The sequence below is a fragment of the Symphalangus syndactylus genome, chromosome X, assembly GCF_028878055.3.
Source record: "Symphalangus syndactylus isolate Jambi chromosome X, NHGRI_mSymSyn1-v2.1_pri, whole genome shotgun sequence".
In the NCBI taxonomy this organism is placed as follows: domain Eukaryota; kingdom Metazoa; phylum Chordata; class Mammalia; order Primates; family Hylobatidae; genus Symphalangus; species Symphalangus syndactylus.
Genome location: NC_072447.2, coordinates 90210014 through 90229242, shown reverse-complemented (window position 1 = coordinate 90229242; position 19229 = coordinate 90210014). Strand labels below are relative to the sequence as shown.

At 34.0% G+C, this 19229-nt stretch overlaps 1 protein-coding gene across 4 annotated transcripts in view; it reads left to right on the top strand.

Moving 5' to 3' along the window:
• Positions 1–18163, top strand: part of HDX (highly divergent homeobox) — a 174218-nt gene extending 156055 nt beyond the window's left edge. For all 4 annotated transcript variants that reach the window (XM_055267876.2, XM_063634284.1, XM_063634285.1 and 1 more), the window contains 4 exons: positions 2544–2623; positions 5554–5637; positions 13069–13191; positions 17346–18163. In XM_055267876.2, the coding sequence (XP_055123851.1) occupies positions 2544–2623; positions 5554–5637; positions 13069–13191; positions 17346–17471 (413 nt within the window). In that variant the 3' untranslated portion in view covers positions 17472–18163. The remainder of the gene's footprint in view (positions 1–2543; positions 2624–5553; positions 5638–13068; positions 13192–17345) is intronic.
• Positions 18164–19229: the final 1066 nt, after the last annotated feature.

Here is a 19229-nt window from a genome sequence, read left to right as displayed (position 1 = left end):
TGAGAAAAGGAGAATAGGAATATAAGGCAAACCTTTAAAGAATGTTACCTTGTTGATGAGCAATATGAACTCTCTTCTGAGGCCACTAGTGCTAATACTGGCTGATGACACTTTTTCCCTTCCTTCATTACATTTTATTGCTGATTACATAGGAATTGAAATGTCTGTGATTTGAAATGTCTAAATAATGAGTAGGCAAAGGCTCCTCTGTCTATGAACTGTTCTTTAAAAAAATTAAATTGACCTGTTTTTAAGATTCCACATATAAGTGAGATCATGCAATATTTTCCCTTCTGTGTTCAGTGATTTCACTTAGCATAATGTCCTGCAGGTCTGCTTCAGTTTGTTCTAGCACTGCTATAAGGAAATACCTGAGACTGGGTAATTTATAAAGAAAAGAGATTTAATTGGCTCACAGTTCTGCAGGCTGTAAAGGAAGCACGTTGCTGGCTTCTTCTCAGGGAGGCCTCAGGAATTTACAATCATGGCAGAAGGTGAAAGGGAAGCAGGCAGGTCTTACATGGCTGGAGCAGGAGGAAGAGGGGTGGGGTGCTACACATTTTCAACACCAGATCTCTTGAGAACTCACTCACTCTTACAAGAATCTACCCCCATGATCCAATCACGTCCCACCAGGCTCCAACTGCAACATTGGGGATTGCAATTTGACAAAAGATTTGGGAGGGGACACATACCTAAACCATATCAGGGTCTATCCATGTTGTGGCAAATGGCAGGGGAGAAAAACAGTCAAATATAAACAGATAGAGAAAAAAAAAAAAAGAGGTTACCAGGATCAGAGCAGGAGGGAGAGGAAATAGGGAAATGCAGGTCAAATGATAAAAAGTAGCAAATATGTAGTATGAAAAAGTCAAAAGATCTAATATGCAACATGAGGATTACTATTAATAAGTGTACTCTATTCAGGATTTTTGCTAAAGGAGTATATTATAGCTGCTCGTGGGTGGGGGTGGATAACTACGTGAGATAATGGATATGTTAACTTGTTTCATTATAGAAACAATTTATATATGTGTGTGTGTGTATCTTATAACATCATGTTGTATATCTCAAATATACCCAATAAAATTTAATTTTTAAAAAAATACAGCAGAGGAGACAAAAACATTTAAATTGCATTTATAGTGAACTTTGCATCAAAATTCTGGTAAGAATTTCCTGGATATCTTAAACTTGAATTCTCTATATGGTCATATGTGAGTTCCTCGATCAACCACATTTTCCTCTTAATAATTCCCCCATGCTCATACAAGGCACCCCTATATTTCTTTCCATGAAGAGGAATAGACTTAGAAAAATTCGTGAGGGCTGATAAATATTTTTGTTCTGCTTCCTAAGGTGAAGTAAAATGTCAGTTACCATGAGATCGCGAAATTCTGCTAGTATTTATTCAAATAATCTCCATGATATGGCTGTGCCAAAAGAAGAGATAGAGAGAGAGAGAGGAACATTGCTACCTTGTTTTTATAAGGGGCTGGTGGAGAGTAATCTAAAACAGAAGGGATTATACATGCAGACACCCTGTGCCTTGAACCAACCAGTTCCCCTAGCTCAGCCTGGAGAGTTTTTTAGTAGTCTAGTTTCTCTGAATTAATTTATTTCTTTTACTTACTTTCTCATTTTTAGAATATTGAATTTTGATCAGAAAAGGGATACATGTTCATTTTAGAAAGTACTGAGAAATACAATAAAAAATAGAAACAATCCTATTCCTCAATGATAACCCTTCTGAAAATAAGGATAAGAGGATATTTTTGCCACCATTTTCTCTTAGCATATGTACAGGAGTGTGTGTGTGTTTGTACACACATACACTCACAAAACTGGAAATGCTCTGGATTTATGGTTTTATATCATAGATTTGAAAATTATTTTATGACTTTTTTCTTATTTAAATGAGAAACATGTTCACTGTAGAAAAATATTTAAACACAAATAAGCAAAAAGAAAACAGAAAAATTAAAAATCACTCATAATTCCATCTAGAAATACGAATGACAATGTGTTTGTGGAAACAATCCTAGTGTTTCTCCATGAAAATTTACATATTTGCATGATAAATTTATTTAAATTTTATAGTAAAGTTTATATATTTTAAAATAAAATTAATATTATATGTTTCCACACAATAGGTTTTGTTACCTCATTTTTTCACTTGCCAGTAAACCATGAATATTTTCCTTATTACTACTGTTCTTCTACTTCAATTTTAGTGGCTTCATAATATTTATTATAGAGATAGATTCTAAATTTCTCTATTCCTCCATTGTTAAGGATACAGTTTTTGTCCATTTTTTCAGTTACAAATAGGACAGTGGTGACCATCCTTGTATTTGCCCCAATCCCTACTTATTTCCTTTGAATGCATTGTTTGAAGTAGAATTACTCATCAAACATGGGTGAAATGAATTTGCCATTTGCGTCTTTTTATAATAGAGAAATTATTTAAATGACCTTGAAAATAGTATTCTCAAGAAAGTTTTGTGAAATGAAAAATGAAATTATGGCATTTTTTTCTATAGAAGAGCCCAATGAAGTTGTTCCGAATGATGCAAGGGCTCATAAGGAAGAGGACCACCATGCAGTAACCACAGATAATGTGGTATGTACAGCTTGAAATTCTTTTCTCATTACATGGTTGATTTCAAGCCCAAGTATCCAGTTGGTGAAAATATTCTCATTTTCAGAATAAAGTCTTGCTCCACTTCACAAACCAAAACAGAACTCTTTCCAGTGAAATTACATATCTTTGACAGCTTAGTAAATAAAATTTAAAATGTTGTCATTTGTATCACTAATTTTTTGATTGAGGTGATTTGCAAATATAAAAACCCAATACTTGGTATGTATATGATATTTTATATATAACAAGCTATTTTTCTTCAACACAGTTAGCAAAGAGCAGATTTCTACCTATTTGACAGATGGCAGAATTAAAACAGAGTTTAGCATGAGATCATGAAGGAAACCTTTGTTAATTGTGGCATGTGTATGCAAGAATTTCCAACTCTGAGTTCTCTATTCAGAACATACCTATCAATGGTGTGTTTGGAACTTTTTTTCCTCTTATTAATAGTTAAATTGTACTCTGGTTACTCATCTTAAAAATCACAATATAGGAGGAAAGACCGTATTAAATGTTTGAATAGCAAATAGAAGCAGGTTGTGTGTGGAGTCAACTGGGTTTTGTGAAAATGTAAACATACAGTGATGCTCCCTATGCAGCTGTTTTAGCAACATCTGTTTATATTTTGCCCTATCAAGTAATCCTATAATCAAGATGGTATTAAGAGTCAGATATAAAGGGGAATGTCATTGTCCTTTTGTTTTTGCTTTTGAGTCAGCGTTCTGTGTTTGATTGCAGCCACTAAAAAATAGCCTCTTAATTGATTTTTTTTTGTTATAAAACGGCTGTGACTTTAGGGTTTATCTTGACTTTCATTACAAGCATTACTTATTTCACACTGTAGTCCTGCCACATGTCTTTAATAAAAGTTGAGCGCATAAAACAGTTTTGCTATTTTTTTGTTAAATAACAATAATATGTAACAGTGTTTTCTACAAGCAGAATATAGTTTAGGACTGTATTTTACTGATTTGAGTCCTGGTTGAAGTCAATGTTTGACCCTTCTAACACTAAGTTCAGCAAGCATACAGGACAACAGTTTTGATTGTGAGGCAAAGTCGTGTTTTTATTAGATAGCTACTAGTAATTGTTTTCCACAGTTATGAATTGTGCTCATCTTAAATTCCACCAACTAATAATCTTCTGCTACAGATTTGAGTTTTAGTGTGCAAGTTATATACAATTTACAAATTGAAACATCTTTCCCTTTAAAGACATGCTCATTTTTAGCCTGAATTTCTCTGCGTTGAATCTCCTTTGCAGCAAATATTTGAAGATAATGAATGAAGCCATGGCATGGGATGACTCACAGTCATGTAGGCACCTAATTTTTCAAAAAGCAATTGATTTTTTAGAAACAAAATGCCACACTTTCAAAGGCTAATCTCCTCTGCCTGTAACTTTTGAGTGTCCCCAATTATCCATGGGTGACAAATCAAACAGACATATAAGACCTATTTAAATGCACATATCTATAAAGTGGCCTTTGGTGCATCCCTCCCTAAATTGCCTAGCTCCTTTTTCCCAGAGCCAATCCAAATATGTAGAGAATACATAAAAAAATATCAAATCTGAGGTCTTGGAAGAGCTGACATGATGAAGCCCCAATTTTATAGAGATTAGAATAGAAAACAAAATATTGGATTCATCTCTAGGCAGCAGTAGAAAGTAATTTCACTGCAGCTGTTTTCCTGACTCAAAAGCCTGCAGGTCACAAACCCTGTAATAGTATCATATCCTCATACGCAATACATTAAATATAATCATCCCAAATTAATTTGTGACTTTTAATCACCATATATAAATATATATGTATGTGTGTGCGTATATGTATATATGTGTGTATACACACACACACACAGAGTAGGAAGCCTAATTTCAAATTCTGCCTACGACATGTTGCTATTTATGTGCTTGTTCTCAAAAGACCGTCTAGTGACTGAATATAGCTTAGTTTTTCCTTCTTTAAAAATTTTCTTTGGGTTGGCAGGGTTTAAATATTTAAAGGAGCTTTTTCTTAACTGTGTTTTTTACATGTGAAAGAAAAAATTAGAGCTGATTTTACTTATACTTTTTTTTTTGCTTTTTTTTTAAAAATCACATGATTAGAGAACTTGCCCCCTCATGGTTGGAGCTCATTGGTCATTTTTTTTCATCAGTGCTGAACTGTTTTGTTCATTCTTTCTACAGATATTTAATTAGTGTTAGTACCTACTGTGGAAAAGATATTGTACAAGCTATGCTATGCCTTTTTTTAAAAGCTAAAGATAATTTAATCTGTCTCTCTCCTTTCTCTTTCTCCCTTTTCCTCTCTCTCCACCTCCTCATCCTGGATGTTACTCTTCAGTGAAGGAAACAAATCATCATGTTACTTTTATCATTACATCATAGATGCTTGCTTTTAATTAGTTGTCAGGTTAAAGTTGTGCAGTGTGCAGTAAATATTGGAATTTTTAAAAATTGTATTTGATTTTGGAATGTGTCACATGCTGACATTTTACATTAGAAGTCACAGAGGCATGTGGAAACTTAAAAAAGAAAGCTATTCCTATCAATTGTGTGTTTACTCCCATTAAAATAGACAACCATTACAGGAAGTGAATTTCCTGTCCCTGGAGGGTGCTGTTTAAGCAGTTCGCCTGTTTTGTTAGGGATATTATAAAAAGACATTCTCTATTTTAAATAGTATTAATTTTTTTATTTACCGAGCAGTCCTCAGTTAAAGGTAGAGGGAGGTGGCTCAGACACACACTATGTGTAACACTGAGGAGTCAGTCAGTTATCAGAATTTATTCCAGATAACCTAGACTAGATAACCTGAACATTGAATGCATATTTTCTATACATTGCTGAGTGTAGTAAGAATGATGTGATATATATTTGTAACTTCTCTACTTGTGTTACAGAAAATAGAAATTATTGATGATGAAGAAAGTGACATGATAAGTAATTCTGAAGTAGAACAAGTAAATTCTCTCTTGGATTATAAGGTAGGTAATTTTAAATTATGAATTTATTAAGAGAAGGTATTAAATGAGGCAGAATTTTACAAAACCTATGTTACTCCTATTTAATAAGCATTCCAAGGCTCTGCATTAATTCTTTCTGGCAACTTGAATATCAGTCAGAGTGCTGGTTATTTTAATTATTGCTGTCGGGTTTAGGGGTTATGATCTTAGGCAAAGAGTTTGCTGAGTGGAGTAAGTATTGATGGTATATGGCAGGATGGAAGCAGCACTTAGTCGTGGTCAACATGAAATGTATGACAAAGCTTTTCCAAAGCCAATGTTCATTTTTAAATGATGGTAAAAGGGGTATTTTTTTTCCAGTGGACTTTGCTAATTTTATCCTAAATTTTTACTTCTTCTGTAGACAATTTTTAAAAATATGATAATATAGCTGTTCTAGAAGTTTACAATTTCCAAAGCAAATACAGAATGAATATGAATACAGATGACCTTTTCTTAATGTCATTTTTTACTAAATTGAAAAGCTGCCTTTGACAGAGTGCTATACTTTTTTTTATTAAATCTGTATATAAGATATCAGTCTGTATGTCAATATGTTTTCTGCATAGATTTATAAAAGCTGTCCTTTTGATAATCATTATCCTATCTTACTAGGTAACTTTGGGACCTTCTGAAATTTTGGCCACACAGTCCTTTTCATACACAAAAGTTCTTGTTATGGAATGTCATTAGTGTTCAAAGCAGAGATTAGTAATGTTAAAATGTTAACAGAAAATAACATTTAATCAGAAAATACAACAGCTGCCATTTCCTCACAAATCTTTTCAGTTTTACTGTAATTGAAATGTATGCCATCCAACAGATTCTGTTTTCCAAATATTCATAACATGTCAAGCTTTAAAATATTGACTATTGTAAACACAGAAGGAAAATATCTTTTGAAATTTATTTCCTAAATGGTCAAAGAACATGATGAAATCCTATATTTTGACGGTATTTCCAACTAACAGAATTATAAATTTGTTGGTTCTGAAATACAAGAGATTATGATAATCTCTCCTACATGGTCATATAATATTTCTGAATGCCCAGTTCAGGATTTCAATGTCTTTGCATGTCACAGCTTGGCACAGGTTGTGGAAACTACAGACGAAAGGACTGGATTGCACAGCTGTTAAGTGTGCTCCTCTTAGCACTCTCAAATATGTCAAAGAGGGTTGGGCCCAGGACTCAGAGGATTCTTTCCCAGACCTCTCCCCTCTCGGGTGGCAGTCTACTTGAAAAGATTTAGCGCTAAAAACCAGAGTAGGGCAGGGCAGAGTGTCTAGTCCAGAAATGTTTGTTAATATTTTCACAGAACTCTAAAGAGCATTGCATTAATCCAGTGTTTTCCATTGTAATAAATTCTGTGGAAACAAGGGGTCATTCACTACCCCATTAGGGATTTTTTATATGTTTTATATAAGTGTCTCAGGCTTGGCAGTTCCATAAAGTTCTTTTTTTTAATCCTCACAATTCAGCATTTATATAGAAAATATATCTTTTTGTAATCATGATTTTAAAATTTTTCAACTCACCTCACATGAACTTTGTTACTTCTAAAGGAAAGGTAAGCAAAACCTCATATAGCAGTTCTTATCACTGATTTCAGGATGTTGGTTTTAAAGGGGCCCTGCCAGTTTAGTAATTTACCTGTCTTCAGAGAAACTGTTGTACCCTAGTTGTATACACATACTAGTGTTTCTTGTTTGGGGATGAAAACAACATTGTTGATATCTTAAGTACCATTATGCATCGCTTAATGATGGGGATAAATTCTGAGAAATGCATTGTTAGGCAATTTTGTCATTGTGCAAAACATCATAGAGTGTACTTACACAAACCTAGATGTATATACATACCTAGGGTATATGGTATAGCCTATTGCTTCTAGGCTACAAGCCTGTATAGCATGTCACTGTATTGAATACTGTAGGCAATTGGAACACAAAGGTAAGTATTGTGTATCTAACCATAGAAAAGTTAATGCATTGTACTACGATGTTATGATGGCTACAACATCACTAGGTGATAGAAATTTTTCAGCTCTATTATAATTTTATGGGATGACTGTCATTATATGTGGCACATTGTTGACTGAAACGTTGTTATACAACACATGATGATATATTCATCATAAACCTCCTGTGAGAAGAGACTTACTTTATTCACCTATGTGTTACCTCGTTGAGAGCCTGTCATATAACTGTTCAACTATAACTATAGTTACAGTAGTTGCTAGTGAGTGAACAAATGACTTAATTTATCTTTGGAAATAATTTTAAAACTATTATGCAAGTACTCATTTATATAAAATCAGGAGCTGGATCATTGTATTTTTCCCCTAAACTGAATTATACAGTCTCTCATTCTTGAGATTTCATGTAGCAAACTGAGAGAATGTTTCCAGTGGTGCATTTGATAATTATTACTATGCAACCATCAATAGTCATTGGTCATAGTGGAGTTTTTGACTGAGATACATCACTAGAAATCCATGTTCTTAGGAATTCTAAATAACACAAAATGTTTATGAGACATGTTGATGGGCTCAGTACCTGAGGCAGGAGTAACTGCATCATAAAATAGCACCTCAGACTTGGCAGCCATTAATAGCTTGCTCAGAGATCAAAGCTCTGGTCAATGTGGAAACTGGAGTTCTCCTTACTATCATCTTGACGAAGAATTAACAAAGCTTACTCAAAATGTAGGTAGGGTTTTAACAACAATAAAAATAAGATAGATCTCGTTTTATGATATTCAGTAACTGATATTATGATACTAGTTCCTCTCGCAAGCATTGATTTACTTAGAAAATCTTGAAAGTACACATAAATTACTGCCTGTTATCTAGGAAGTATTTAATAGGCTTGCAAAACAGCTCTGTGAAGAAAATGTCTGCAATATTAAATTATCTTAAAGCTGTTTATATTTTTCAAACATTGCATAAATAGTGAGGAGGAGAAATATTTGCATGAAGAATTAGAAGTCTGCATACCAAAAGATGCTTCATGACTTTTGCAAATGTGAATCAATGTTTCCTAATACACTGGAATGCAGCTAAGAAGGACTGTGCATTCAAACCAGATACTACTATAATGATAACGTATATCTCCTGTATTAGAAAAGACTTCCTGGTCAGCACTTTACTAATACTACTGCTCCAACAATGAATATTAATAAAGCAAAGGCCTAAAATTAGTAAAATATATTATGACAGGAGCATGTTCAGGTAAAAAAGTTTTTAACTAAGCTGATAAAATAAAAGATATAGTAAACATGTTAATAGATTGAATATGATAAATACTACACCATCCTCTCAATTGAAACAACAAAAATATCCATATAACCACTTAATTTTAATATACTTTAATTTGGTTTTTTGAACAAATGCTATTAAAAGTCCTGCTGTGATTTGAGACCCGTGTGCCAGATGCAAAGAATAGTCATAGCCTACTTTCATGTTTTTTGACATGGTAACTGGCTGATATTTTTTTAGAATAATTTTTACTTTTTAATTGTAAACTGACAAGTAAGAGTTGTGTATATTTATAGGGTACAAAATGCTGTTATGATTTATGAATACAAAGTGGATTAATTAAATCAAACTACATAATATATCCACCACCACAAATACCATATTTTGTGGTGAAAACATTTCAAATTTTCTCACAGTGATTTTGAAATATAGAATATATTATCATTATTTACCATATTCACCATTCATACAATTCAGCATATAAAAAATACTTCGTTGTTTGAAAAAACATGGAGAGAATTGGAGAACATTATGCTAAATGAAATAAACCAGGAACAAAATGACTCCCACCACGTTCTCACTTAATGTGCGCAATCAAAAACAATCAAATTCAAACAAGCAGAGGGTAGAATGGTGGTTACCAAGGGCTTGTGAGAGGTTGGGAAATAAGGGAATGACGGTCAGAGGATACAAAGTGTCAGTTAGACAGAAGGAAAAGGTTTTATTTCCCCCCTTTGGGATAGACTTTATTTTTAATCAGGTTAATTGATGTATAATTTTCATACAATAAAATTCATCTTCTTAAGTATACAGTTAAATGAGTTTTGACAGGTGGACATAGTTGTGTAAACACCACCATAATTTGTTTGTTCGCCTGCTAATGAAGTCTTGAACTGCTTCTGGTTTGGGACTATTATAAATAAACCTGCTATGAATATTGATGTATAAGTCTTTTTATGACATGTGTTTTCATTTATCTTGGGTAAATACCTCAGAGTAGGATTGCTGAGTCTTACATTAAGAAAGGTTATGTTGAATTTCATAAGAAACTGCCAAAATATTTTCCAAAGTAGCTGTACCATTTTACACTTTCACCAATAATGTATGTATTAATAAACCAAAAATAAAATTGTAAGTCCCTCAACCATCTGAATGAACCCCCAATCTTGGCCAAGGGCATTCCAAAGTTAACCTGAAAAATTAGTTCAGGCCATGATAGGAAGGGTGAGCTGGCCATGCCTCATTATATCTTCCTCCCGTTTGGAATTACTGATAAAACAGATTCTTTAAGTCTGATAAAAAACACTTACAATCTATTCTCTCTGAAGCCTACTACCTGGAGCCTTCATCTGCAAGATAAAACCTTGGTCTCCACAACCCCTAATCATAACTCAGACGTTCCTTTCTGTTGGTAACTCTTTCAAGCAATTTCCAATCAGAAAATCTTTGAATCTGTGTTTGACCTGGAAGCCTCTGCTTCCAGTTATCCCTCCTTTCTGAACCAAACCAATGTACAACTTACAAATATAGATTTATGTCTTGTGTCTTTCTAAAATGTATAAAATCAAGTGGTGGCCCAACCACCTTAGGCACATTTCTCAAGATCTCCTGAGGGTTGTGTTGCAGGCCATCGGTCACTCATATTTGGCTCAGAATCAATCTCTTCAAGGATTTTATAGAGGTTGACACCTTTTGTCAACATGTATGAGGCTTCTAATTGCTCCACATTCTTGTCAGCACTTGATATTGTCAATCTCTTTAACTTTAACTATTATAATATGTCAGTAGTAGTATCTCTTTGGGGTTTTAATCTGTATTTCATTAAGGACAAATGATATTAAGCATATTTTGATGTGCTTAGTGGTCATTCAGATACCTTATTTGATGAAGAGTGTGTTCAAATATTTTGCTTTTTACTTTGTTGCTCATCTCATAATTGAGTTGTAACATTTCTTTATGTATTCTGAATCCAAGTCCTTTGTCAGATGTATGGTTTGAAAATATTTTCTCCCAATATGTGGTTTTATTTTTATTTTCTTTACAATATATTTTAAAGAGCAAAGTTGTTTTTTGTATTGTTTTGTTTGTTGACATAGGGTCTCACTGTCACCCAGGCTGAAGTGCAGTGGTACGATCATGGCTCACTGTAACCTCAAACTCTTGGGCTCAAGCAGTCCTCTTGCTTCAGCCTCCTGAATATAGCTGGGACTATAGCTGCATGCCACCACACCATACCATGTCAGGCTATATATATATATATATATATATTTTTTTTTTTTTTTTTTTTGGTAGAGACAGGGTTTTGCTATGCTGCCCAGGCTGGTTTAAAACTCCTGACCTCATTTTATAAAATAGGTCTTTCTTGAGGCTAGGCACAATAATGCATCCCCGTAATACCAACACTTTGGGAGACTGATGTGGGAGGATCGCTTGAGACCAGGAGTTCAAGACCAGCCTGGGCAAAATAAGGAGACCCCATTTCTACAAAAAAGTTAAAAAATAATTAGCCACGGATGGTGGTGCATACCTGTAGTCTAGCTATTGAGGTGAGAGGATCCCTTGAGCACAGTAGTTCAAGGTGGCAGTGAGCTATGATTGTACCACTGCACTCCAGTATGGGCAACAGAGCAAGTCCCTGTCTCTAAATAAAAAATAAATAAATAAAATTGATTAAACTAAATAAATTAAAATAAAAGTTTTCTTTTTTTTTAAGTTCCATAATTTTTGTGTTCTATTTAAGAAACTTTTTGCCTAACCCAAGGTAACAAAGATTTTCTCCTCTGTTTTCCTCTAAAAGTTTCAGTTTTATTATGCATTTTAGTTTTAGGTCTATGATCCATGTCTTGTTACATTTTGTCTATGATGTGAGGTAAGGGCTGATGATTTTTTTTTTCATGTGGATTTACATTTGTTTGACCACTGTTTGTTGAAAGACAATACTTTCTTTATCTACTGGGTGACCTCAGCACCTTTGTTGAAAATCAATCGACCATTTTTGTGGGGATTTATTTTTGGTCTCTTTATTTTTTTCCATTGGTTGATATGTCTACCCTTATGCAATACCATCCTTTCTTGATTACTGTGGCTTTCATAGGAAATCTATTCAGAGCACTTTCATGGCCATTATCTTATTTGAGTGTTATAGCCCTCAAAGCTAGAACTGTCAGGGATTACCAGTATAATAACCATTTTACTGAGGAGTAAAGAGAGTCTCCCACCCAAGTTTACAGTTATCAGTAGACCTGGCACTAGAATACTCCCAAATATTAGTCCAGTTGTTTTACCTATACAGCTAGCAAAACTAGTAAACAGTAACTGATTCTTACACAGTGGTAAATTTTCAGATTTCTTGGAATAACAGACTCCTACTTAATCTGTGGAGGCTCAGCAAAGAACTTAAGACTATCTTAGTAATTTCAGGCTCTTCTTGGTGCAAATTAACCATTTTTAGCTTTCTGAATGGCAAATTCAACGTTACTGTGTCTGCTATTGCTCTTTGGGTTAATTGGACTCTATCTATTCCTAATCTTTTTTTTTTTTGAGGCAGTCTCACTCTTGTTGCCCAGGCTGGAGTGCAGCAGCACGGCCTCCGCTCACTGCAACCTCTGCCCGCCTCCAAGGTTCAAGTGATTCTTCTGCCTCAGCCTCCCGAGTAGCTTGGACTACAGGCACACACCACCATGCCCTACTAATTTTTGTATTTTTAGTAGAGACGGGGTTTCACCATGTTGGCCAGGCTGGTCTCAAACTCCTGACCTAAGGTGATCCACCCGCTTTGGCCTCCCAAAGTGCTGGGATTACAGGTGTGAGCCATGCACCCAGCCTCTATTCTTAATCTTAATCTGAATGCCAACTGGGCTTGATATAGGAGGGGTCTTTCCAAGAAGGGAGCTGTTTTTTGGTTTTTCTCTTACCGGAACTTATTGGATTGGTTTTTGATTTTATAAATTGTTTTCTATTAGTGATTTGCTTAAAAGGCAGCCTGTGACTAACAGGATCATTTTCTTCCATGCTTTGTACTCCTTTATGTTAACATTTTGTTTTCTTTATTGTCCTTCTAATTTGATGGTTTTTTAGAATTTTATTGTGCATCAAACATGTACAGTCCTAGGTTTACATAAGGTAATTGTATCATTTGATATTTTCTCTTTCAGAATGAAGAAGTCAAATTCATTGAAAATGAGCTAGAGATTCAAAAGCAGAAATACTTTAAACTTCAGACTTTTGTTAGAAACTTGATATTAGCAATGAAAGCTGACGATAAGGAACAACAGCAGGTAGGTCCCAGGAAAGACTAGTAAGCTGCAATGCATCAAGTCAAAAAATGGTATGTCACACTTGGGTTCTTCACATGTTTTCATTTTTATACTTCATTTCTGCTTGGCATGGAGGAAATATTTGTTATTTCATGACCTTTGCAAAACAGTTTTCTTGAGAATAGGTGCTCAGATTTTGTGTGCTCCTTCAGTGGAAAATCAAAATAATTGATTAGCATGCTTTTAAATTCAGGTTCGTCTTTAGGTGAGGAAAATAATTTTAAAATTAATTTCAAAGAAATTTCTGAAAATGTTGATAGAGCTAGGCTACCGTAACTGGAGAGGCACATATTTTGGGACCTTTTGTGAATGAAAGAGTTAAAGCATTTCTTTGCCTCTCTTCTGGATCTTAATTTCCTGTCAACCTCCACTACAGTTCACAGATGTTTGGACATCTTCTATTCTGTAATGTGTTGCTCATCACTAAGAAAATATGAAATTACTTCGTGAAATTCTTGGTTTCTACAGTGTATCACTTACTTTTCCCAATTTAAGTATTTGAATTTTTGACTCCAAAGATGAAATGTATTGTCTTTTGCATGTTGATACGGGTTTTTGTTTACCAGTTCCTCCCAAATTACATTTTGTGTCTCATACATTCATGTGAAATCTAAATAATAATTTGTTAAGCCTGCTGAAAACTATAGAATTATAATAAATGTACCAGTTAATATTAAATTATACCAAATTTTCATTTGAGCTACATGTCATTATGATGATTCCTTGTCACAGTTCTATAGGAGTAGTGTGAGACACAGGTAACCCTTGTTTAGGAAACAGTCTCAGAGGTTTTTATTCATTGAGGAATGCCAGGAGTATAAATATTCATCTCTTATATCAAAGAAAGACAGCATGTATATAGCCCATCTCAGACATCCCTAAGGAAAAAGATTAAAGCCATAGCATCCCATACCCCTCCCTTTTTTCCCAAGAAATAGCCTTTATATATTTTACTGAAGTGCTGAACCACAAAATTGAAACTAATCAATTTACTCATGAGGCTCAAACCAGCATGTATATTATGTGTCAAGTTTTATGAATTTTACTCCCTGTGCACCCTGTCATGCACACAGACATCTCAAGACAGTAGCTTTCATTTACCTTTGCCAGCTTAATTTAAGCATATTGGTTTATTATGTGAGTTATGTATATTCCACGACATACTGAAAATGTGTTAATTTTTTAGAAACCTAAAATGCAGATTTTAAATGAATAGGGGAGGTAGTTTTGAACATGGTCCCAAGAGTACTGTAAGTTTTAAATAACTGTGAATAAACAAAATTAGGTACAAGCAGAGGAATAACTTGAAGTGTGGCTCTTGTTTTGAAAGTCATAGCATGGCTGTGAATTGAGAGTTATATGGCCAATTAACTAGCAAGTTTCTGTGTCTCTTGACATCTAGGAATAGTACACAGACCCCATTTTATTTTCTAATTCTAACCCCATTCCTGGTTTGGTTCTTTTCCCAAGACCAATAACAAATGTAATTAATGTGCATTTTTATTTTTCTCTTCCTCTTCTTTCCCTCTGATTAAAGACTAATAAATTAGTATATGGACAAAAGTTGGCTGAAAGAGAACATGATTCAAAAGTTGTAGTGAACTTCATAGCTAGTATAATCAGCACCAAATAGAAACTACTAATTTGTATAATTAAGAATGGGTATAATGAATCTCAGAATATGGTCACAAAATATGGAAGACACGAATAGTAGTCCAAAAAAGTTATCTAGGCAATTGCTTAAACTACTGATCTTTACATCATGAAATATTTATAGGTTTATTTCTGGAAGGAGTTAATTTTTATTCTACCTAATAAAAGACAACCACATGTCACTGGTTTTTAATTTTAAAAAAAATCTTCAGTTTTCTTCCATTAATCTTGATTTGTGTAAGTTGAGTGAGATGTGTGGTCCACAGAATATTTTGGACCATTGAAATAGTCCAGGGTTTACAAAATGTAATACTCTCTGACTGAAACACTAGATTACCCAAAGATTTTGTTGTTGTTGTTTAAATCAATAGCCACTTTAAAATCAAAGTAATATTTTCAGCATTATACTTAGTCATTTGCTATGGTCTTGCTTCCCCTGATAATTCACTGTGTGTTCCTAGCCAGATCACTTGCCTTTCTTGAACTTCAATTTCTCCACTTTGCAAGTGGGATAAGAATGATTAACACTACAGAACTTGATATTCATACCATAGGGTCTAGAATAAGTGTTATGGATCTGAACATATGGAAAATGCTTTAATCTCTTGGGAAAAATGACAGTAGGTCAGACCCTGAGGATAGTTGTCATTTATGAAACATTTGTAATAAAGAAAGTTAATTGTATTCACCTTAGTATCTGTGAAAAAGGCAGTTCCAACAATTGTTAAAATCCAAAGATTTTTTCAGGTGCAAATCTAGTAAGATATTGAAAGAAGAATTTTAAAGTGGACCACATGTATTAGTTGTGCCCAATGCTGCCTCAGATATTAAAATTTTTATATTTTTTTACTGCAGTCATTTTACTCAGTCAACTACTTATAATGCAGTAACAAAGAAATAATAATGCTTCTTTGATTTGTAATCTCCCCACTAGAAATTAGAAATTAGAATATCAGGAAATCTTATTCTCTTGACTTTCTGACTCTAAGAACATGTTCAGTGAATGTTAATTTGAACACTTTCTCCTCTTTAATATGGCATCTTCAAAATTGCAAATTGAGTTAAATCCAGTGATGTATTTCATATAGACTGATCAGCCAATGTCAGAAAAGACCCCATTGCACTGGGACTGGGTTAGTGGTAAAACACTTTTCTAGGAGAAAATGGCTCTGTATCCTATTACTGCAATCTAGCCACTTAGAAAGCATGCATTACCTTTAAGTTAGTTTACTTTGTATATACTCTCAGTTCCAGCAATAAATTAATGAGAAATTCAATTTTATAAAATAAATAATAACAGCTAATCTGCCAGATAGGGGTTAGTCTTCCCTTACATAGCCTGATAAAAATGAGAATGTTTTGATCTTGCCCCTGTGCTACAAGGCAAGAAGTATAGCATTTGCAGCTGCCACTTATTTTAATAAAGAGAATGAGTGCCTACTGTCTTATTTCAACAGTGGATTTCATATATTCTCCAACATGCCCTTTCTGTTCCTTAATTGGCTAGTGACAAGCTTTTATTTGTTCCTGTTCCCTTGGTCCTTATTTACCACTGCACCCAAAGCCCACATTACAAGTAATACTCTCTAAAAATTGCCAGATATGCTACATTATTCTTAGTATTGGAAGCAGCAAATCAATCATTAAGTTCAAAATTCCTCATGGTGAAGTGAACATTAGCATTGTCAGCTGCGTGAAACTTGATTAATCATTTATTTCTTTAGTATGGGTGCATGTTCTACAACTTCAGATAAAACAATTAGACCATGACAAAGCTTAGTTCATCATTATTGGATTATCCTTATTATTCAAGCAGAGAAATGAGTAGCCCTCCAGATACATCATTACTACAGATAGATCCACTGATTCAGCTGTGCCCTGGTGGGTGCTTGGCCATCTGTAGGTATGAACATAGCTTAGGAAAGAAAAAATAAAATTACTTGGTCTTTTCAAGTTGTTAAAATTTAGTCTAAAGTAAAATAGCTGAAGGTTTTTCCTAACTACTAAGTTCTTTCTCCCACTGAAGAACAAAATAGTCTTTTGTTAAATACAGTCTTCTACGAAGGACAGCATAACTGGCATGAATATTTTAACAAAGAATGCAATTTTAAATCCCTTAAACAGTGATCAGTGCACACCCAAAATTAGTATGAAAATCACTAACCTCAAACACTTCAAAGCTCTTGGTTCAGAAGAGTTGCTCATTTCCCTCCTAATATCCCCTTTGTACAGGTTCCACTCTACACAATTCACACGTTCAACATCTAGAATTTTGTTACTTTCTGAATAATGTATGAAGAATTTTTCTTTTAGGTAAGGTATTGTCTAAGATCCTGAAATATAAATTATTCTTTAAATCCATAAGGATAATTCACCATGAGAGGACTACAACTATTAACATAAAATTGGAAAACAGTCTATCCACATACTAATCCAAAAATATTATTTTTTTTTTTATTCAGGCACTGCTGTCAGATTTACCTCCTGAATTAGAAGAAATGGATTTCAATCATGCCTCGCTGGAGCCTGATGATACCTCATTCAGTGTATCTTCTTTGTCAGAGAAAAATGTCTCAGAAAGTTTGTGATTTCAGTTGGAGGGAATATATGATACAGCCTTTTGGCTTCGTAACAGGTGTGCATTTCAAGATAACTGCATTCTGTTGCCCTGGTATTCTTTAGTTGGGAAAACACATTGTTGAAATGGACATATTCTGTGAAGAATGTACGAGATATAGTGGCTACAGTGCAAAAAAATGTAGGTGAAATTTAAAAGCATTGAGAGAGTATTTTTTTAACTGATGGAACTCTGGAAAAAAACTGTTTCAGCAGTTTAACCCTGAAATTCATTATGTCTAATTTCTAACCAGAGAGAAAATAACTAAAGACATTTCAGCATTGCTTATCAAGTTGCTACAGCTTGATTAGTCTTGTTTTTGTAGCCATTACATCTTCTTTCTTCTTCTCTCCTTTTCCTATCATCCACATACACTTTTTCTCAGGAAAGTGGACTGAACATTTAAAACAAAACTTTAAAAAATTATTTAACTCATTATTTAACTCATTATTTAATGAGTTCTCTGATTTAGTTTTTAACCCCTATGAGAATTCGACTTAAACTAATGATTGAAAATTGAAATGATTACAGGTATGTAATTGTAAATTGCTGGTGTTCTTCTATTATCTAACCCAAATATTTGTGTGGGGATGGGGAAGCACGATGGAAAGGTAATTTAACCAACATAAAGTCAAATAAATTACGAATTGTACAGAAACAAAATGTTGTCAAAATTAGTCTTGATGGGGATTCTTCATTACTACAAATGACAAGTATTGATACGATTGACATTCCAGTAGTAAATTTGTATAACTGAGTTAGACGAAGCGTTACACAAATATTTTAAATTTATCACCATCTTTATAATTCTTTTTTAGTTCTTACATGTTATGAAACAGGAAGTCAAGGTAAGCTGCTGAGATTTTTTAAAAATCTAGTCATTCAGCTTTGCCACAAAATTTACCTCATTTCCATATGAGGCCTGTACAGAGCCATCAGCCAAGGATAGTATTCAAAAAGAGTTATACTACTTTGGTTGTAAATCACAGTCTTCTGAATTCCGTGAATACTATTCTATGAGTACACACCTAAAATGGGCAAGCTACCCAGTTTTCTATTAGTAGGTACCAGATGGCAACACACTGTAGACTGTTCTTTGCAGTTCTTCCTTTCTGGAGTACCAGATGGTATTACCAAGACCCAAAGAAGAAAAAATGTCAGTTTCTCCCTAAGCCCACAGTGTCATATATTTGTGACTTGGCAGTGTGCAATTGTGTTGCATGGTTAAATTACTATCTATACCTAAAAGATTAATGAAGTAGCTGGATGGCTGTTTCAGTCATCAAGTTTCTGTTTCCAATTTGTTTTTAATTTTTGTTGGTACCTAGTAGGTATTCAGATATTTTTAAAAATTTGTAATTAGAGCCAAATTTGATCTTGAAATTTACTAATACTAACTTATGAACACAGAAAGGCAGTCATAAATGTCTTTACCCTTGAAGTGTCCCATCCTCCCACACACAAAAATAGGTAAGGTCCCACTGATAGTCTTTCATTTTGTCACTTATTTGTTTATATTGCTGCCATACTACTGATATGGTCCCTTTGTTAGTAGGAATATTTCAGTGTTCACATATGCTTCCTTGAGCCATACGGAGTTTTGCAAACAATATTTAGTTTTTCTTGCTGACAAGTCAAATTCCATTCAGAGAAAGCAGCACAGAGTAACAGAACCTCAGATATTATGATTAAATGTACCCGTCACACCAATTCCTCCATGAGATGAAGA